This window comes from Bombina bombina, chromosome 8 (assembly GCF_027579735.1).
Source record: "Bombina bombina isolate aBomBom1 chromosome 8, aBomBom1.pri, whole genome shotgun sequence".
In the NCBI taxonomy this organism is placed as follows: Eukaryota; Metazoa; Chordata; class Amphibia; order Anura; family Bombinatoridae; genus Bombina; species Bombina bombina.
This window is the reverse complement of record NC_069506.1, coordinates 172,603,053-172,626,986: the sequence shown is the minus strand read 5'-3', so window position 1 is coordinate 172,626,986 and position 23,934 is coordinate 172,603,053. Positions and strand designations below refer to the sequence as shown.

The 23,934-nt window shown below is 38.9% G+C and overlaps 1 protein-coding gene across 1 annotated transcript in view; it reads right to left on the bottom strand.

The window, feature by feature from the left end:
• The window catches only part of DNAAF3 (dynein axonemal assembly factor 3), a 123,115-nt gene that overhangs the window by 16,965 nt on the left and 82,216 nt on the right, over nt 1-23,934 (bottom strand). Inside the window, exons 7-9 of the mRNA XM_053689942.1 lie at nt 22,983-23,105; nt 2,697-2,910; nt 2,488-2,602 (exon numbers count right to left, since the gene is read on the bottom strand). Coding sequence (XP_053545917.1) covers nt 2,488-2,602; nt 2,697-2,910; nt 22,983-23,105 — 452 coding nt within the window. The remainder of the gene's footprint in view (nt 1-2,487; nt 2,603-2,696; nt 2,911-22,982; nt 23,106-23,934) is intronic.

Sequence of the window (23,934 nt, the reverse complement as noted above, 5' to 3'; positions counted from 1 at the left end):
TAGACACAGAAGGGGATGATGCAGTACCATGCTTACTCCCCTCATTAGAGGAATCATCTTGGGCAATATCATATCTATGGCATTATTATCCCTACTTTGTTTGGACATTATGACACAAATATATCACATATATTTAAATGGGGAGACACATTGGCTTTCATACATATAGAACATCGTTATCTGATGGTTCAGACATGTTAAACAGGCTTAAACTTGTCAACAAAGCACAAAAAACGTTTTACAATAAAACCGTTACTGTCCCTTTAAATTTCAAACTGAACACACTTTATTACTGAATATGTGAAAAAGTATGAAGGAATTGTTCAAATTTCACCAAAATTTCACCACAGTAACTTAAAGCCTTAAAAGTATTGCACACCAAATTTGAAAGCTTTAACCCTTAAAATAACGGAACCGGAACCGTTTTTACATTTAACCCCTATACAGTCCCAGGTATCTGCTTTGCTGAGACCCAACCAAGCCCAGAGGGGAATACGATACCAAATGATGCCTTCTATAAGCTTTTTCAGTGGTTCTTAGCTCCTCACACATGCATCTGCATGCCATGCTTTCCAAAAACAACTGCGCATTAGAGGCGCGAAAATGAGGCTCTGTCTATGACTAGAAAAGGCCCCCAGTGAAAAAGGTGTCCAATACAGTGCCTGCCGTTTTTATTAAAACAATCCCCAAGATTTAACAACTATTAAAAGTAATAATCTGCCAAATATACTTAGTAAAGCAATCGTTTTAGCCCAGAAAAATGTCTACCAGTTTTTTAAGCCCTAATGAAGCCCTTTATTCTTTTACTTAAACTAAGAAAATGGCTTACCGGTTCCCATAGGGAAAATGACAGCTTCCAGCATTACCGAGTCTTGTTAGAAATGTGTCATACCTCAAGCAGCAAAAGTCTGCTCACTGTTTCCCCCAACTGAAGTTAATTCCTCTCAACAGTCCTGTGTGGAAACAGCCATCGATTTTAGTAACGGTTGCTAAAATCATTTTCCTCTTACAAACAGAAATCTTCATCTCTTTCCTGTTTCAGAGTAAATAGTACATACCAGCACTATTTTAAAATAACAAACTCTTGATTGAAGAATAAAAACTACATTTAAACACCAAAAAACTCTAAGCCATCTCCGTGGAGATGTTGCCTGTACAACGGCAAAGAGAATGACTGGGGAAGGCGGAGCCTAGGAGGGATCATGTGACCAGCTTTGCTGGGCTCTTTGCCATTTCCTGTTGGGGAAGAGAATATCCCACAAGTAAGGATGACGCCGTGGACCGGACACACCTATGTTGGAGAAAGTGTTTTTATATCTTCCATGGTATGCTGGGAGTGTGTGTATGGGGAGTTGGAGCCACAGTCCCATAGGTTTATTATTCTTGCCTGAGGGATAAAACTAGGGGACATAGTTGGCTTGGCTGGACTGAAGGGGGCTGGGCTGGAAGGGGTGGAGTGGGCTGGAGGGGGCGGGCTGTTCCATACAAATTTCCAGGGCCGGTCTGATTTCCCAGTCCGGCCCTGGTTAGATCCTGCATGTGTGCATCCTCCCACGACTAGTAGTAAGAATATGGGGAGCAGTTGTGATGAGCCAACAATCGATTCACCATTACGGCTTCGTCAGGGCTTATCGTCCATATATCCTATTTGGATATATGGGGATTTAGTTTTTTTGTCATTTATTTGTTTGATCCTTGTCATTAAATAAATATGTTAGAATATGCTATATACCTGATTGCTGTGTCTTTATCAGTGTAGGTGGTTACATTTATTTATAACCATTATTCTTTTGTTAGCACATTTTTTCCGAGGCAAGATTGCTAATTATAAGTACTCCTAATAACGACCTTATTAATTATTGGAGTACAGGTGTTTCAGCCACCCATTGCTAACAAGTGCATAAAATCCAGCACATAGCCATAAAATATCCATTGGCAGTACAATGGGTTGTACTGAAGAGCTTAGTGCATGTTCATAAGATGCCACCTTTACCATAAATCAGTTTGTGACAATTCTGCCATACTAGATCTGCCCCGGTCAACTGTAAGTGCTATTATTATGCAGTAGAAGGGTCTAGGAGGGACCAATATCAATTTATTTTGGGGGGTTTTGCACACTTTCTGAGGCACCAGCTCCTACTGAACATGTACAAGAGTTCACAATGTATATGTATAGGAGTCTGTAATTGGCTGATGACTGTCACATGATACAGTTGTCAGGAAAATAGAAGCAATGTTTGAAATTACTTTAAAAAAAAAATCAGTATATGAAGATGTATTTGTTGTGAGATCTATGACAACCAAATAAACTCAAAAAATGCTCATAGTTACTCATCAAATCTAAAACTGTTTTAGACTCATTAAATGATGATTGTGGTTTGTGTAGAAGTAGTTAAATGTGATTGTATTGGTCAATATTTGAACTTCAGCAATAGCACTTGCATTTATCTATAGAGAAGAAAGACAAGCACTGAAAATAGATTTTACCTGCAAGAGAAATATATCAGATTGAAGAGTTTAAGGAATTTACTCTTATGATGAAGCTCATTCACCCAGCTAAGTGGTAGGAAATGTATCTCCACATCATTCAGAGGAAGGAAATCTGTAATAACAATAAAACAATAATATAAAAATAAATTATATAGATACAAATGATACTTAACCAATAGTAATTTAGGGTTAGAATAAATGCACACCATTTTTTCTTGTAGGTTGGCTCTGGTTTTCTGGTGTAATTTCTCTGTTATTACTTTCAGTTATTTTTCTTTTACTGTCAGATTGCTCAGGTGAAAGCTTGGAAAGTTTAGTTTCCTCTGACTTTGTAGATGTTGAAGGGAGAGAATATTTTTGTCCAGTGATTAATTCATAGAACAAAGCTGTGATGTTGTACAAGGAGATATCTTGAGCAGTCTAGAAAAGAAAGAAAGCACAAGCGTAATTATATCTATCTATCTATCTATCTATCTATCTATCTATCTATCTATGATCTTTAAAAACAAACATTTTTTTAGTTTACACAAAAGCAAATAGCTTTTCTCAGTGTAGTGTTATTGCACTGTGTTTCTGTTCATTGGCCCACATAGTTTATGCTGGGTAGTTTGAGCACTTATTCATGGAGGGACAGAAAAAGCACAACCACATAATACTAATACTATATGAGATTTTTAATTAGACTACAAAAAAAATCTTACATTGACTTAAAGTACATATAAATAGAAACTGTAATTTAACAATTACATTGAGTGGATGATACCACCATCCAGTGAATTTGTATTCTAGAATAGTTATGCTTGTGACTTGGTTAGGACAAACAGCACAGGCAATGGCTTCATGGAAATTGTATGGTAATAAAGGACTCACTGGATAATTAATTCATATGAATCAGAAATCGAGAAGGTAACTTTACAGGTAGGAGGTGTTTATGAATTCTGATAAAATTATCCCACTTTGCTCTAAACGTTAAAGGGACATTGTTCTTTGCATAAATGTTTTGTAGATGATTCCTTTATATAGCCCATCTGGGAGTGTTTTTGTAACAATGTATAATGTTGCCTATTCTTTAAAAAGAACAGTCAAGTCCAAAAAAAAACTTTCATGATTAAAATAGGAAATGTAATTTTAAACAACTTTACAATTTACTTTTATCACCAAGATTGCTTTGTGCTCTTGGTATTCTTAGATGAAAGCTAAACCTAGGAGGTTCATATGCTAATTTCTTAGACCTTAAAGACTGCCTCTAATCTGAATGCATTTTGACCACTAGAGGGCATTAGTTCATGTGTTTCATATAGATAACATTGAGCTCATGCACGTGAAGTTACCCTGGAGTGAGCACTGATTGGCTAAATAGTAAGTCTGTCAAAAGAACTGAAATAAGGGGGCAGTTTGCAGAAGCATAGATACAAGGTAATCACAGAGATAAAAAAGTGTATTTTTATAACAATGTTGGTTATGCAAAACTGGGGAATGGGTAATAAAGGGATTATCTTTCTTTTTAAACAACAAAAATTCTGGTGACTGTCCCTTTAATAACATTGTGCTGATTTTCAGACAACTAACAAGCCCCAATGTATAAGATGTAGACACAGACTCCTGCTGCTCCTGTTTGTGTAATGGGTCTTTTCATATGCATAGGAGGGGGGATGGGGGAGTGTCTGCTCTTCATGCTTTCTCAGCCCTTTTCAGTAAGTGTCCCAGCCTAACCTCATCAACAGTGCTAAACTGTGAGCAGCTACAGGGCACTGGAATAATAACAAAAATAATAATAATAATAATAATAATATAATGTGCTACTGTATAAAGCACACACACATTACACATACCTTTACATGTACTACTGTATAAAGCACACACACATTACACATACCTTTACATGAGCTACTGTATAAAGTACACAAACATTACACATACCTGTACATGAGCTACTGTATAAAGTACACAAACATTACACATACCTGTACATGAGCTACTGTATAAAGTACACAAACATTACACATACCTTTACATGTACTACTGTATAAAGCACACACATTACACATACCTTTACATGAGCTACTGTATAAAGTACACACACATTACACATACCTTTACATGTACTACTGTATAAAGCACACACACATTACACATACCTTTACATGAACTACTGTATAAAGTACACACATTACACATACCTTTACATGAGCTACTGTATAAAGCACACACATTACACATACCTTTACATGAGCTACTGTATAAAGCACACACACATTACACATACCTTTACATGAACTACTGTATAAAGTACACACATTACACATACCTTTACATGTACTACTGTATAAAGTACAGTAGTACACAAACATTACACATACCTTTACATGAACTACTGTATAAAGCACACACACATTACACATACCTTTACATGAACTACTGTATAAAGTACACACATTACACATACCTTTACATGTACTACTGTATAAAGTACAGTAGTACACAAACATTACACATACCTTTACATGAACTACTGTATAAAGTACACACACATTACACATACCTTTACATGAACTACTGTATACAGCACACACACATTACACATACCTTTACATGAACTACTGTATAAAGTACACACATTACACATACCTTTACATGTACTACTGTATAAAGTACAGTAGTACACAAACATTACACATACCTTTACATGAACTACTGTATAAAGTACACACACATTACACATACCTTTACATGAACTACTGTATAAAGCACACACACATTACACATACCTTTACATGTACTACTGTATAAAGCACACACATTACACATACCTTTACATGAGCTACTGTATAAAGTACACACACATTACACATACCTTTACATGTACTACTGTATAAAGCACACACACATTACACATACCTTTACATGTACTACTGTATAAAGCACACACATTACACATACCTTTACATGTACTACTGTATAAAGTACACACATTACACATACCTTTACATGTACTACTGTATAAAGTACACACATTACACATACCTTTACATGTACTACTGTATAAAGTACACACATTACACATACCTTTACATGTACTACTGTATAAAGCACACACATTACACATACCTTTATATGAACTACTGTATAAAGCACACACATTACACATACCTTTATATGAACTACTGTATAAAGTACACAAACATTACACATACCTTTACATGAGCTACTGTATAAAGCACCCACATTACACATACCTTTATATGAACTACTGTATAAAGCACACACATTACACATACCTTTACATGTACTACTGTATATAGCACACACATTACACATACCTTTACATGAGCTACTGTATAAAGCACACACATTACACATACCTTTATATGAACTACTGTATAAAGCACACACATTACACATACCTTTATATGAACTACTGTATAAAGTACACAAACATTACACATACCTTTACATGAGCTACTGTATAAAGCACCCACATTACACATACCTTTATATGAACTACTGTATAAAGCACACACACATTACACATACCTTTACATGTACTACTGTATAAAGCACACACACATTACACATACCTTTACATGAGCTACTGTATAAAGCACACACATTACACATACCTTTACATGAACTACTGTATAAAGTACACACATTACACATACCTTTACATGAGCTACTGTATAAAGTACACACATTACACATACCTTTACATGAGCTACTGTATAAAGCACACACACATTACACATACCTTTACATGAGCTACTGTATAAAGCACACACATTACACATACCTTTACATGAGCTACTGTATAAAGTACACACATTACACATACCTTTACATGAACTACTGTATAAAGCACACACACATTACACATACCTTTACATGAGCTACTGTATAAAGTACACACATTACACATACCTTTATATGAACTACTGTATAAAGCACACACACATTACACATACCTTTACATGAGCTACTGTATAAAGTACACACATTACACATACCTTTACATGAACTACTGTATAAAGCAAACACACATTACACATACCTTTATATGAACTACTGTATAAAGTACACACACATTACACATACCTTTACATGAGCTACTGTATAAAGTACACACACATTACACATACCTTTACATGAACTACTGTATAAAGTACACACATTACACATACCTTTACATGAGCTACTGTATAAAGCACACACATTACACATACCTTTACATGAACTACTGTATAAAGTACACAAACATTACACATACCTTTACATGAGCTACTGTATAAAGCACCCACATTACACATACCTTTATATGAACTACTGTATAAAGCACACACACATTACACATACCTTTACATGTACTACTGTATAAAGCACACACACATTACACATACCTTTACATGAGCTACTGTATAAAGCACACACATTACACATACCTTTACATGAACTACTGTATAAAGTACACACATTACACATACCTTTACATGAGCTACTGTATAAAGCACACACACATTACACATACCTTTACATGAGCTACTGTATAAAGTACACACATTACACATACCTTTACATGAGCTACTGTATAAAGCACACACACATTACACATACCTTTACATGAGCTACTGTATAAAGCACACACATTACACATACCTTTACATGAGCTACTGTATAAAGTACACACATTACACATACCTTTACATGAACTACTGTATAAAGCACACACACATTACACATACCTTTACATGAGCTACTGTATAAAGTACACACATTACACATACCTTTATATGAACTACTGTATAAAGCACACACACATTACACATACCTTTACATGAGCTACTGTATAAAGTACACACATTACACATACCTTTACATGAACTACTGTATAAAGCAAACACACATTACACATACCTTTATATGAACTACTGTATAAAGTACACACACATTACACATACCTTTACATGAGCTACTGTATAAAGTACACACACATTACACATACCTTTACATGAACTACTGTATAAAGTACACACATTACACATACCTTTACATGAACTACTGTATAAAGTACACAAACATTACACATACCTTTACATGAACTACTGTATAAAGTACACACACATTACACATACCTTTACATGAGCTACTGTATAAAGCACACACATTACACATACCTTTACATGTACTACTGTATAAAGCACACACACATTACACATACCTTTACATGAACTACTGTATAAAGCACACACACATTACACATACCTTTACATGAACTACTGTATAAAGCACACACACATTACACATACCTTTACATGAACTACTGTATAAAGCACACACACATTACACATACCTTTACATGAACTACTGTATAAAGCGCACACACATTACACATACCTTTACATGAACTAATGTATATAGCACACACATTACACATACCTTTACATGAACTACTGTATATAGCACACACATTACACATACCTTTACATGAACTACTGTATAAAGCACACAAACATTACACATACCTTTACATGAGCTACTGTATAAAGTACACACATTACACATACCTTTACATGTACTACTGTATAAAGTACAGTAGTACACAAACATTACACATACCTTTACATGAACTACTGTATAAAGTACACACACATTACACATACCTTTACATGAACTACTGTATAAAGTACACACACATTACACATACCTTTACATGAGCTACTGTATAAAGCACACACATTACACATACCTTTACATGAGCTACTGTATAAAGCACACACATTACACATACCTTTACATGAGCTACTGTATAAAGCACACAAACATTACACATACCTTTATATGAGCTACTGTATAAAGCACACACATTACACATACCTTTACATGAATTACTGTATAAAGCACAAACATTAAAGATACCTTTACATGAACTACTGTATAAAAGCACAAACATTACACATACCTTTACATGAGCTACTGTATAAAGTACACACACATTACACATACCTTTATATGAACTACTGTATAAAGCACACACACACATTACACATACCTTTACATGAGCTACTGTATAAAGTACACAATCATTATACATACCTTTACATGTACTACTCTATAAAGCAAACACATTACACATACCTTTACATGAACTACTGTATACAGCACACACACATTACACATACCTTTACATGAACTGCTGTATAAAGCACACACATTACACATACCTTTACATGAACTACTGTATAAAGTACACACACATTTCACATACCTTTACATGAACTACTGTATAAAGTACACAATCATTATACATACCTTTACATGTACTACTCTATAAAGCAAACACATTACACATACCTTTACATGAACTACTGTATACAGCACACACACATTACACATACCTTTACATGAACTACTGTATAAAGCACACACATTACACATACCTTTACATGTACTACTGTATAAAGCACACACATTACACATACCTTTACATTCGCTACTGTATAAAGCACACACACATATTACACATACCTTTACATGAACTACTGTATAAAGTACACAAACATTACACATACCTTTACATGAGCTACTGTATAAAGTACATACACATTACACATACCTTTACATAAATTACTGTATAAAGTACACAAACATTACACATACCTTTACATGAACTACTGTATAAAGTACACACACATTACACATACCTTTACATGAATTACTGTATAAAGCACAAACATTAAACATACCTTTCTTCTATATAGGTAAGACGAGTCCACCGCTTCATCCTTTACTTGTGGGATATTATCCTTCCCTACAGGAAGTGGCAAAGAGCACCACAGCAGAGCTGTCTATATAGCTCCTCCCTTAGCTCCACCCCCAGTCATTCTCTTTGCCTACTCTAAGCACTAGATAGAGTAAAGTGAAAGAGGTGATAAAATATTAGTTTTTAATTCTTCAATCAAGAGTTTGTTATTTTTAAATGGTACCCGTTTGTACTATTTACTCTCAGGCAGCAGATGGATGAAGACTGCTGCCTGGAGGATGATGATCTTAGCATTTGTAACTAAGGTCCATTTGCTGTTCCCACAGAAGCTGAGGAGTACAGGAAAATTCAGTGTGAGGAACGGTTTCATGCTTTGCAGCAATGAGGTATGTTCAGTCATATTTTTTCTGGAGAGACTGTGTATTTCAGAAAGACTGACATTATACCCAGGAGGGTAAGAGTAAGCAGTAATCCTAGAGCTAAAATAGGGGTATTACTTAGCTTGCTTATGGGGCCAATTACATATATGGTTGACACTGAATGCAAAATGTTTGTGAGCAAACGTTTTTTTAAAGGGAGTGCTTTAACATTTTTATGGGCAATAAACGTTTTGGGCATCTTTATTAGGGCACACATGGCTTACATTTTTGGGTCTTGGAACCCACATGGCTAGTTTTAACCGCTCTGGTGCGGTTCTTGGAGGCTCAGGGAACATCGAGTGAGATGGGCGGGGCCTATTTTCGCGCCTCAGATCCGCAGTTAGTTTGGCAGCAAGCTCTAACTCCTGAGGGCCCTGGTGTATGTTTTGTGCCAAATTGAAGCTTTTACCCCACACTTTCGATCCCAGAGGGCAGGTAGGGCCACAGCAGGGCTGTGGCAAGGTGCTGAGTGGTATTTTTCCGGATCTGGGCCTATTTTCGATCCGGTTTGGACATTAAGGGGTTAATTGTTAAAAAAATTTGTGGTGCAATCTTAACTACCTATAGTGGGTCTACATACAAAATTTTGAAAAATTTGGTGCATGTTTAGACTGTTTTGCAGAATGTGTATGCTTTTTTTCTCTTAAAGGCGCAGTACCGTTTTTTAAGATTGTTATTTTTTTCACTAAATAAAGTGTTTTCATGCTTGTTTGTAGTCATTACTAGCCTGTTCAACATGTCTGACATTGAGGAAAGTCAATGTTTAATATGTTTAGAAGCCATTGTGGAACCTCCACTTAGAATGTGTCCCTCATGCACTGAAAGGTCAATAAATTGTAAAGAACATATTTTAGCTACTAAAAGTATGTCGCAGGATGATTCTCAGTCAGAAGAGAATCAGGTTATGCCATCTAATTCTCCGCAAGTGTCACAACCGTTAACGCCCGCTCAAACGACGCCAAGTACTTCTAGTGCGTCTAATTTTTTCACCCTGCAAGATATGGCCGCAGTTATGAATACTACCCTCACTGAAGTTTTATCTAAGCTGCCGGGGTTGCAGGGGAAGCGCAGTAGGTCTGGTGTGAGAACAAACGCTGAGCCCTCTGACGCTTTATTAGCTATATCTGATGTAACCTCTTCTGATGGTACCCTGTTCTGAAGTGAGGGATTTGCTGGCTGAGGGAGAGATTTCTGAAAATATGTTCCCTCAGACAGATTCAGATATGACGGCTTTTAAATTTAAACTAGAACACCTCCGCTTATTGCTCAGGGAGGTTTTAGCGACTCTGGATGATTGTGACCATATTGTAGTTCCAGAGAAATTGTGTAAAATGGACAAATTCCTTGAGGTTCCTGCCTACACTGATGTTTTTCCGGTCCCTAAGAGGATTTCGGAAATTGTTACTAAGGAGTGGGATAGACCAGGTATTCCGTTCGCTTCCCCTACTACTTTTAATAAAATGTTTCCCATATCAGACGCCGTGCGGAACTCGTGGCAGACGGTCCCTTAGGTGGAGGACAGTTGTGCTTTCAAAGATCCTATGGATAAAAAATTAGAGGGTCTCCTGAAGAAAATATTTGTTCATCAAGGTTTTCTTCTCCAACCTATAGCGTGCATTGTTCCTGTAACTACTGCAGCGTCCTTTTGGTTCGAGGCTCTGGAAGAGGCTCTTCAGGTTGAGACTCCATTAGAGGATATTCTGGATAGAATTAGGGCTCTCAAGCTAGCTAATTCTATCATTACAGTTGCCGCTTCCAATTGGCTAAATTAGCGGCGAAGAATTCAGGTTTTGCCATTTTATCGAGCAGAGTGTTATGGCTTAAGTCCTGGTCTGCTGATGTGTCATCAAAAGCTAAGCTGTTAGCCATCCCTTTCAAGGGTAAGACCCTATTCGGGCCTGAACTGAAAGAGATCATTTCAGACATCACTGGAGGGAAAGGCCATGCCCTTCCTCAGGATAAGACTAATAAGATGAGGACCAAACAAAATAATTTTCGTTCCTTTCGAAACTTCAAAGGTGGTCCCTGTTCCTCTTCCCCTGCCGCAAAGCAGGAGGGGAATCTTGCTCAATCCAAGTCAGTCTGGAGACCTAATCAGACTTGGAACAAGGGTAAACAGGCCAAGAAGCCCGCTGCTGCCACCAAGACAGCATGAAGGGGTAGCCCCCGATCCGGGACCGGATCTAGTAGGGGGCAGACTTTCTCTATTCGCTCAGGCTTGGGCAAGAGACGTTCAGGACTCCTGGGCTTTAGAAATAGTAACCCAGGGGTATCTTCTAGATTTCAAAGATTCTCCCCCAAGGGGGAGATTCCATCTTTCTCAATTGTCTGTAAACCAGACAAAAAGAGAGGCGTTCTTACACTGTGTAGAAGACCTATATTCCATGGGAGTGATCTGCCCAGTTCCGGAAACAGAACAGGGGCAAGGGTTCTACTCCAATCTGTTTGTGGTTCCAAAAAAAGAGGGAACTTTCAGACCAATTTTGGATCTCAAGATGCTAAACAAATTCCTCAGAGTCCCATCCTTCAAGATGGAGACCATTCGGACTATTTTGCCAATGATCCAGGAGGGTCAATATATGACCACCGTGGACTTAAAGGATGCGTATCTACACATTCCTATACACAAAGATCATCACCAGTTCCTCAGGTTCGCCTTTCTGGACAAGCATTACCAGTTTGTGGCTCTTCCCTTCGGTTTGGCCACGGCTCCCAGAATTTTCACAAAGGTGCTAGGGTCCCTTATGGCGGTTCTAAGGCCGCAGGGCATAGCAGTGGCGCCTTATCTGGACGATATCTTAATCCAGGCGTCAACTTAACAAGTCTCCATTCCGGGGAACTCTGATAGATTCGGTGGACATGAAAATTTTTCTGACGGAGGTCAGGAAATCAAAGATTTTATCCCTCTACCGAGCTCTTCATTCCATTCCTCGGCCGTCAGTGGCTCAGTGTATGGAGGTAATCGGTTTAATGGTAGCGGCAATGGACATAGTTCGCTTGCATCTCAGACCACTGCAACTTTGCATGCTCAAGCAGTGGAATGGGGATTATGCAGATTTATCTCCTCAGATAAATCTGGATCAAGAGACCAGAGACTCTCTTCTTTGGTGGTTGTCACAGGATCATCTGTCCAAGGGAATGTGTTTGCACAATTGATTCAGTAATGGGGCACACCAGAATTGGATCTGATTGCGTCTCGTCAGAATGCCAAACTTCCTCGATACGGGTCCAGGTCAAGGGATCCTCAGGCAGTACTGATAGATGCTCTAGCAGTACCCTGGTCGTTCAACCTGGCTTATGTGTTTCCACCATTTCCTCTCCTTCCTCGTTTGATTGCCAGAATCAAACAGGAGAGAGCTTCAGTGATTTTGATAGCACCTGCGTGGCAACGCAAGACGTGGTATGCAGACCTGGTGGACATGTCATCTCTTCTACCATGGACTCTGCCACTGAGACAGGACCTTCTGATTCAAGGTCCGTTCCAGCATCCAAATCTTGTTTCTCTGCGACTGACTGCTTGGAGATGGAACGCTTGATCTATATCCAAGTGGGGGTTCTCAGAGTCGGTCATAGATACCTTGATTCAGGCTCGAAAGCCTGTCACCAGGAAAATTTATCATAAGATATGGCGTAAATATCTTTATTGGTGCAAATCCAAAGGCTACTCATGGAGTAAGATCAGGATTCCTAGGATTTTGTCCTTTCTCCAAGAAGGATTGGAGAAGGGGTTATCAGCTAGTTCCTTAAAGGGACAGATGTCTGCTTTATCAATTCTACTGCACAAACATCTGGCAGACGTTCCAGACGTTCAGTCGTTCTGTCAGGCTTTAGTTAGAATCAAGCCTGTGTTTAAACCTGTTGCTCTGCCATGGAGTTTGAATTTAGTTCTTAAGGTTCTTCAAGGGGTTCCGTTTGAACCTATGCATTCCATAGATATTAAGCTTCTATCTTGGAAAGTTCTGTTTTTAGTTGCTATCTCTTCGGCTCAAAGAGTTTCTGAACTATCTGCATTGCAATGCGACTCGCCTTATCTTGTTTTCCATGCTAGGGTGGTTTTGCGTACCAAACCTGGATTCCTTCCTAAGGTTGTTACTAATAAGAATATTAATCAGGAAATTGTTGTTCCTTCTCTGTGTCCTAATCCTTCCTCTAAGAAGGAGCGTCTGTTGCACAACTTGGACTTGGTTCGTGCTTTAAAGTTTTACATGCAAGTGACCAAAGATTTCCGTCAAACATCTTCTTTGTTTGTTGTCTATTCTGGTAGACGTAGAGGTCAAAAAGCTACGGCTACCTCTCTTGCCTTTTGGCTGAAAAGCATCATCCGTTTGGCATACGAGACTGCTGGACAGCAGCCTCCTGAAAGAATAACAGCTCACTCTACTAGAGCGGTGGCTTCCACATGGGCTTTTAAAAATGATGCTTCTGTTGAACAGATTAGTAAAGCTGCGACTTGGTCTTCGCTTCATACCTTTTCCAAATTTTACAAATTTGATACCTTTGCTTCTTCTGAGGCTATTTTTGGGAGAAAAACATAATTTATGCTTACCTGATAAATTCCTTTCTCCTGTAGTGTAGTCAGTCCACGGGTCATCATTACTTCTGGGATATTAACTCCTCCCCAACAGGAAGTGCAAGAGGATCACCCAAGCAGAGCTGCCATATAGCTCCTCCCCTCTACGTCACACCCAGTCATTCGACCGAGAACCAAACGAGAAAGGAGAAACTACAGGGTGCAGTGGTGACTGGAGTATAATTTAAAAAATTAGACCTGCCATAAAAAACAGGGCGGGCCGTGGACTGACTACACTACAGGAGAAAGGAATTTATCAGGTAAGCATAAATTATGTTTTCTCCTGTTAAGTGTAGTCAGTCCACGGGTCATCATTACTTCTGGGATACCAATACCAAAGCTAAAGTACACGGATGACGGGAGGGACAGGCAGGATCTTTATACGGAAGGGACCACTGCCTGAAGAACCTTTCTCCCAAAAACAGCCTCCGAAGAAGCAAAAGTGTCAAATTTGTAAAATTTGGAAAAAGTATGAAGAGAAGACCAAGTTGCAGCCTTGCAAATCTGTTCAACAGAGGCCTCGTTCTTAAAGGCCCAAGTGGAAGCCACAGCTCTAGTGGAATGAGCTGTAATTCTTTCAGGAGGCTGCTGTCCAGCAGTCTCATAGGCTAAACGTATTATGCTACGAAGCCAAAAAGAGAGAGAGGTAGCAGAAGCTTTTTGACCTCTCCTCTGTCCAGAATAAACGACAAACAGGGAAGAAGTTTGGCGAAAATCTTTAGTTGCCTGTAAATAAAATTTCAGGGCACGGACTACATCTAGATTGTGCAGAAGTCGTTCCTTCTTTGAAGAAGGATTAGGACACAATGATGGTACAACAATCTCTTGATTGATATTCTTGTTAGTGACAACCTTAGGTAAGAACCCAGGTTTAGTACGCAGAACTACCTTATCTGAATGAAAAATCAGATACGGAGAATCACAATGTAAGGCTGATAACTCAGAGACTCTACGAGCCGAGGAAATAGCCATTAAAAACAGAACTTTCCAAGATAACAGCTTGATATCAATGGAATGAAGGGGTTCAAACGGAACACCCTGTAAAACGTTAAGAACTAAATTTAAGCTCCATGGTGGAGCAACAGTTTTAAACACAGGCTTAATCCTGGCCAAAGCTTGGCAAAAAGCCTGAACGTCTGGAACTTCTGACAGACGCTCGTGTAAAAGAATGGACAGAGCTGAGATCTGTCCCTTTAAGGAACTAGCAGATAAACCCTTTTCTAAACCTTCTTGTAGAAAAGACAATATCCTAGGAATCCTAACCTTACTCCATGAGTAACTCTTGGATTCGCACCAATGTAAGTATTTACGCCATATTTTATGGTAAATCTTTCTGGTAACAGGCTTCCTAGCCTGTATTAAGGTATCAATAACTGACTCCGAAAAACCACGCTTTGATAAAATCAAGCGTTCAATTTCCAAGCAGTCAGCTTCAGAGAAATTAGATTTTGATGTTTGACAGGACCCTGAATTAGAAGGTCCTGTCTCAGAGGCAGAGACCAAGGTGGACAGGATGACATGTCCACTAGATCTGCATACCAGGTCCTGCGTGGCCACGCAGGCGCTATCAGAATCACCGATGCTCTCTCCTGTTTGATCCTGGCAATCAATCGAGGAAGCATCGGGAAGGGTGGAAACACATAGGCCATCCCGAAGGTCCAAGGTGCTGTCAAAGCATCTACCAGGACTGCTCCCGGGTCCCTGGACCCGTAACAAGGAAGCTTGGCGTTCTGGCGAGACGCCATGAGATCTATCTCTGGTTTGCCCCAAAGTCGAAGTATTTGGGCAAAGATCTCCGGATGAAGTTCCCACTCCCCCGGATGAAAAGTCTGACGACTTAGGAAATCCGCCTCCCAGTTTTCCACTCCAGGAATGTGGATCGCTGACAGGTGGCAAGAGTGAGACTCTGCCCAGCGAATTATCTTCGATACTTCCATCATCGCTAGGGAGCTTCTTGTCCCTCCTTGATGGTTGATGTAAGCTACAGTCGTGATGTTGTCCGACTGAAACCTGATGAACCCCCGAGTTGTTAACTGAGGCCAAGCCAGAAGGGCATTGAGAACTGCTCTCAATTCCAGAATGTTTATTGGAAGGAGACTCTCCTCCTGAGTCCATGATCCCTGAGCCTTCAAGGAATTCCAGACAGCGCCCCAACCTAGTAGGCTGGCGTCTGTTGTTACAATTGTCCAATCTGGTCTGCTGAATGGCATCCCCCTGGACAGATGTGGCCGAGAAAGCCACCATAGAAGAGAATTTCTGGTCTCTTGATCCAGATTCAGAGTAGGGGACAAATCTGAGTAATCCCCATTCCACTGACTTAGCATGCACAATTGCAGCGGTCTGAGATGTAGGCGTGCAAATGGTACAATGTCCATTGCCGCTCCCATTAAGCCGATTACCTCCATGCATTGAGCCACTGACGGGTGTTGAATGTAATGAAGGACACGGCAAGCATTTTGAAGCTTTGTTAACCTGTCTTCTGTCAGGTAAATCTTCATTTCTACAGAATCTATAAGAGTCCCCAAGAAGGGAACCCTTGTGAGTGGTAAGAGAGAACTCTTCTCTACGTTCACCTTCCACCCATGCGACCTTAGAAATGCCAGTACTAACTCTGTATGAGACCTGGCAGTTTGAAAGCTTGACGCTTGTATCAGAATGTCGTCTAGGTACGGAGCCACCGAAATTCCTCGCGGTCTTAGCACCGCCAGAAGAGAGCCCAGAACCTTTGTGAAGATTCTTGGAGCCGTAGCCAACCCGAATGGAAGAGCTACAAACTGGTAATGCCTGTCTAGGAAGGCAAACCTTAGATACCGGTAATGATCTTTGTGAATCGGTATATGAAGGTAGGCATCCTTTAAATCCACTGTGGTCATGAACTGACCCTTTTGGATCATGGGTAAGATTGTCCGAATAGTTTCCATTTTGAACGATGGAACTCTTAGGAATTTGTTTAGGATCTTTAAATCCAAGATTGGTCTGAAGGTTCCTTCTTTCTTGGGAACCACAAACAGATTTGAGTAAAACCCTTGTCCGTGTTCCGACAGCGGAACCGGATGGATCACTCCCATTAGTAAAAGATCTTGTACACAGCGTAGAAACGCCTCTTTCTTTATCTGGTTTGTTGACAACCTTGAAAGATGAAATCTCCCTTTTGGGGGAGAGGCTTTGAAGTCCAGAAGATATCCCTGAGATATGATCTCTAACGCCCAGGGATCCTGGACATCTCTTGCCCAAGCCTGGGCGAAGAGAGAGAGTCTGCCCCCCACTAGATCCGTTCCCGGATCGGGGGCCCTCACTTCATGCTGTCTTAGGGGCAGCAGCAGGTTTTCTGGCCTGCTTGCCCTTGTTCCAGGACTGGTTAGGTTTCCAGCCTTGCCTGTATCGAGCAACAGCTCCTTCCTGTTTTGGAGCAGAGGAAGTTGATGCTGCTCCTGCCTTGAAATTACGAAAGGCACGAAAATTAGACTGTCTAGCCTTAGGTTTGGCTCTGTCTTGAGGCAGGGCATGGCCTTTACCTCCTGTAATGTCAGCGATAATTTCCTTCAAACCGGGCCCGAATAAGGTCTGCCCTTTGAAAGGTATGTTAAGTAATTTAGATTTAGAAGTAACATCAGCTGACCAGGATTTTAGCCACAGCGCTCTGCGTGCCTGAATGGCGAATCCGGAATTCTTAGCCGTAAGTTTAGTTAAGTGTACTACGGCATCAGAAATAAATGAATTAGCTAGCTTAAGGGCTTTAAGCTTGTGTGTAATCTCATCTAGTGGAGCTGATTCAAGGGTCTCTTCCAGAGACTCAAACCAAAATGCTGCTGCAGCTGTGACAGGTGCAATGCATGCAAGGGGTTGTAATATAAAACCTTGTTGAACAAACATTTTCTTAAGGTAACCCTCTAACTTTTTATCCATTGGATCTGAAAAGGCGCAGCTATCCTCCACCGGGATAGTGGTACGGTTAGCTAAAGTAGAAACTGCTCCCTCCATCTTAGGGACCGTTTGCCATAAGTCCCGAGTGGTGGCGTCTATTGGAAACATCTTTCTGAATATAGGAGGGGGTGAGAAAGGCACACCGGGTCTATCCCACTCCTTAGTAACAATTTCAGTAAGTCTCTTAGGTATTGGAAAAACGTCAGTACTCGACGGTACCGCAAAATATTTATCCAACCTACACATTTTCTCTGGTATTGCAACTGTGTTACAATCATTCAGAGCCGCTAAGACCTCCCCTAGTAATACACGGAGGTTTTCCAGCTTAAACTTAAAATTTGAAATGTCTGAATCCAGTTTATTTGGATCAGATCCGTCACCCGCAGAATGAAGCTCTCCGTCCTCATGTTCTGCAAATTGTGACGCAGTATCTGACATGGCCCTAATATTATCAGCGCACTCTGTTCTCACCCCAGAGTGATCTCGCTTACCTCTAAGTTCTGGTAATTTAGACAAAACTTCAGTCATAATATTAGCCATGTCCTGTAGTGTGATTTGTAATGGCCGCCCTGAAGTACTCGGCGTTACAATATCACGCACCTCCCGAGCGGGAGATGCAGGTACTGACACGTGAGGCAAGTTAGTCGGCATAACTTCCCCCTCGTTGTTTGGTGAATGATGTTCAATTTGTACAGAATGACTCTTATTCAAAGTAGCATCAATGCAATTAGTACATAAATTTCTATTGGGCTCCACCTTGGCTTTTGCACATATAGCACAGAGATATTCCTCTGAGTCAGACATGTTTAACAAACTAGCAATTAAACTAGCAAGCTTGGAAATACTTTTCACTCAAATTACAAGTAATATGGAAAATGCACTGTGCCTTTAAGAAGCACAGAAAAAAATTATGACAGTTTAATAATAAGGAACCGGAAAAATTATAACAATCAGATTTTTCCCGGTAAAGGCATAAATTTAGCAAAGGATTGCCCCCATTAGCAATGGATAACTAACCCTTAATAGCAGAAAAAATGTACAAATATAAACGTTTTTTATCACAGTCAAAGCACAATCTCACAGGTCTGCTGTGAGTGATTACCTCCCTCAAAATAATTTTTTTGAAGACCCTTGAGCTCTGTAGAGACAATCCGGATCATGCAGGAAGAGAAAAACACTTTTGACTGAATTTTTGATGCGTAGCAAAAGCGCCAAAATAGGCCCCTCCCCCTCACCCACAGCAGTGAGGGAAGTTCAGTAAACTGTCTTAAATTAAAATAAACGACAGCCAAGTGGAAAAACAGTGCCCAAAAACAATTTTTTCACCCAGTACCTCAGATAATTAAACAATTTAGCATGCCAGCAAAAACGTTTAAAATCAAATAACATGAAATGTCATTAAACAGCCTGTTGCTAGACGTTCCCACTGCAAGTTAGGCTAAAAATTATATGCATATAGTATTAACCAGAGAAGTGCCATTCCCCAGAATACTGAAGTGTACACATATATACATAAACAGCCTGATACCAGTTGCTACTACTGCATTTAAGGCTGAACTTACATTATATCGGTATTGGCAGTATTTTCTAGTCAATTCCATTCCTCAGAAAATAATATACTGCAACATACCTCTTTGCAGGTGAACCTGCCCGCTGTCCCCTGATCTGAAGTTTACCTCACTCCTCAGAATGGCCGAGAACAGCAAAATGAATTTTAGCTACGCCGGCTAAAATCATCCAAAAACTCAGGTAGATTCTTCTTCAAATTCTACCTGAGAAGGAACAACACACTCCGGTGCTGTTTTAAAATAACAAACTTTTGATTGAAGATATAAAAACTAAGTATAATCACCACAGTCCTCTCACACATCCTATCTATTAGTTGGGTGCAAGAGAATGACTGGGTGTGACGTAGAGGGGAGGAGCTATATGGCAGCTCTGCTTGGGTGATCCTCTTGTACTTCCTGTTGGGGAGGAGTTAATATCCCAGAAGTAATGATGACCCGTGGACTGACTACACTTAACAGGAGACAGTTCTTCAAGCAGTGGTGCCTTCTGTTTAACCATCTGTCTTGTCCCTCCCGTTCATCCGTGTTCTGTAGCTTTGGTATTGTATCCCACAAGTAAAGGATGAATCCGTGGACTCGTCTTACCTATATAGAAGAAAACTAAATTTATGCTTACCTGAAAAATTGATTTCTTCTATGGTAAGACGAGTCCACGGCCCGCCCTGTCATTTTAAGACAGATTATATTTTTTTTAGTTTAACTCAGTCACCTCTGCACCTTGTAGTTTCTCCTTTTTCTTCCTGTACCTTCGGTTGAATGACTGGGGGGTGGAGCTAAGGGAGGAGTTATATAGACAGCTCTGCTGTGGTGCTCTTTGCCACTTCCTGTAGGGAAGGATAATATCCCACAAGTAAAGGATGAATCCGTGGACTTGTCTTACCATAGAAGAAATCAATTTATCAGGTAAGCATAAATTTAGTTTTACATGAACTACTGTATAAAGTACACACATTACACATACCTTTACATGAATTACTGTATAAAGTACACACACATTACACATACCTTTACATGAGCTACTGTATAAAGCACACACACATTACACATACCTTTACATGAACTACTGTATAAAGCACACAAACATTACACATACCGTTACATGAACTACTGTATAAAGCACACAAACATTACACATACCTTTACATGAACTACTGTATAAAGCACACACACATTACACATACCTTTACATGAATTACTGTATAAAGCACACACATTACACATACCTTTACATGTACTACTGTATAAAGTACACACACATTACACACACCTTTACATGCGCTACTGTATAAAGCACACACACATTACACATACCTTTACATGAACTACTGTATAAAGCACACAAACATTACACATACCGTTACATGAACTACTGTATAAAGCACACAAACATTACACATACCTTTACATGAACTACTGTATAAAGCACACACACATTACACATACCTTTACATGAATTACTGTATAAAGCACACACACATTACACATACCTTTACATGAACTACTGTATAAAGCACACACATTACACATACCTTTACATGTACTACTGTATAAAGTACACACACATTACACATACCTTTACATGAGCTACTGTATAAAGCACACAAACATTACACATACCTTTACATGAACTACTGTATAAAGCACACACATTACACATACCTTTACATGTACTACTGTATAAAGTACACACACATTACACATACCTTTACATGCGCTACTGTATAAAGCACACACATTACACATACCTTTACATGAGCTACTGTATAAAGTACACAAACATTACACATACCTTTACATGAACTACTGTATAAAGCACACACACATTACACACACCTTTACATGAGCTACTGTATAAAGCACACACACATTACACATACTTTTACATGAACTACTGTATAAAGAACACACATTACACATACCTTTACATGAGCTACTGTATAAAGCACACACACATTACACATACCTTTACATGAACTACCGTATAAAGCACACAAACATTACACATACCTTTACATGAACTACTGTATAAAGCACACACATTACACATACCTTTACATGTACTACTGTATAAAGTACACACACATTACACATACCTTTACATGCGCTACTGTATAAAGCACACACATTACACATACCTTTACATGAGCTACTGTATAAAGTACACAAACATTACACATACCTTTACATGAACTACTGTATAAAGCACACACACATTACACACACCTTTACATGAGCTACTGTATAAAGCACACACACATTACACATACTTTTACATGAACTACTGTATAAAGAACACACATTACACATACCTTTACATGAGCTACTGTATAAAGCACACACACATTACACATACTTTTACATGAACTACTGTATAAAGCACACACATTACACATACCTTTACATGAGCTACTGTATAAAGCACACACACATTACACATACCTTTACATGAGCTACTGTATAAAGCACACACATTACACATACCTTTACATGAGCTACTGTATAAAGCACACACACATTACACATACCTTTACATGAGCTACTGTATAAAGCACACACATTACACATACCTTTACATGAATTACTGTATAAAGCACAAACATTACACATACCTTTACATGAACTACTGTATAAAGTACACACACATTACACATACCTTTACATGAACTACTGTATAAAGCACACACATTACACATACCTTTACATTAGCTACTGTATAAAGCACACACACATTACACATACCTTTACATGAGCTACTGTATAAAGCACACACATTACACATACCTTTACATGAGCTACTGTATAAAGCACACACACATTACATATACCTTTACATGAGCTACTGTATAAAGCACACAAACATTACACATACCTTTACATGAACTACTGTATAAAGTACACACACATTACACATACCTTTACATGAGCTACTGTATAAAGCACACACATTACACATACCTTTACATTAGCTACTGTATAAAGCACACACACATTACACATACCTTTACATGAACTACTGTATAAAGCACACACATTACACATACCTTTACATGAGCTACTGTATAAAGCACACACACATTACATATACCTTTACATGAGCTACTGTATAAAGCACACACACATTACACATACCTTTACATGAGCTACTGTATAAAGCACACACACATTACATATACCTTTACATGAGCTACTGTATAAAGCACACACATTACACATACCTTTACATGAATTACTGTATAAAGCACAAACATTAAAGATACCTTTACATGAACACCATTGGCTTTTTTGAACAAGCTCTTATCTTCAGATTCTATTCCAAAGGCTATGTAAGGGCTAGTAGTTATGTCTCCCCAGTAACCTCTAGTATGCACCTTTGTACCATTCTACAAGATAAAGGAAACAAAGAATTGTCATTGCACTAATGTTACAACTTTATAAAACATTTACAAATATAATACTGCTTGTGTATTCAAGAACAGTCTAATATTTTTTTTCACAGCTGATGCATAATGCTATAAAATAGGTAACCATTATTCTCTAGAGTTCCTAAGAACCCAACTAATCAAGTGGCATAGGCATAGCAGAACATTTAGTGGCTGAAAATATCCACAGCTTGTACAAAACAGTATCTAATCAGCACATTGATTATAGCTCTATGAGGTTCTTTATTTAATTCATCATGACTTGTATATTTAAATAACAGTATAGATTATTTCTTGTCATTTCAGAAGATTGGAAGCCAAAAACAATCATTTTTAAATAAACACGTTATTACAGCTGGCATTTCTGGCACGTTTAAGCAAAAAAATAGCTGCTAATAGAACGTTACTAATTAGCCCCTTGGCTGCCAGTGAGCTACAAAGCAATGAGTTTCTGACACCATTGGCAGACAAGGGGTTACTGGGCGATATAGAGAAGACTGGTGATTGGTGTTTAAGAGCAGTGGAAGCAACATGCTTTATTTTGTTTAAATATATATACAGAATTGATTTTATTTATATATATATATATATATATATATATATATATATAAAATCTCAAGCTCAATGCAATACTCTTGTTATATATACAAACACACACACGCACAGGTGGTTTGAAGGGATCCCTTCTGTGTATTCCCTTTCCATCTGCTAAAGGAATTTAGACATTTATGTGGATATCTTCTGCCCGATTAGTAGGCAGACATTTGCATAAAGTACATCCTGTGACTGA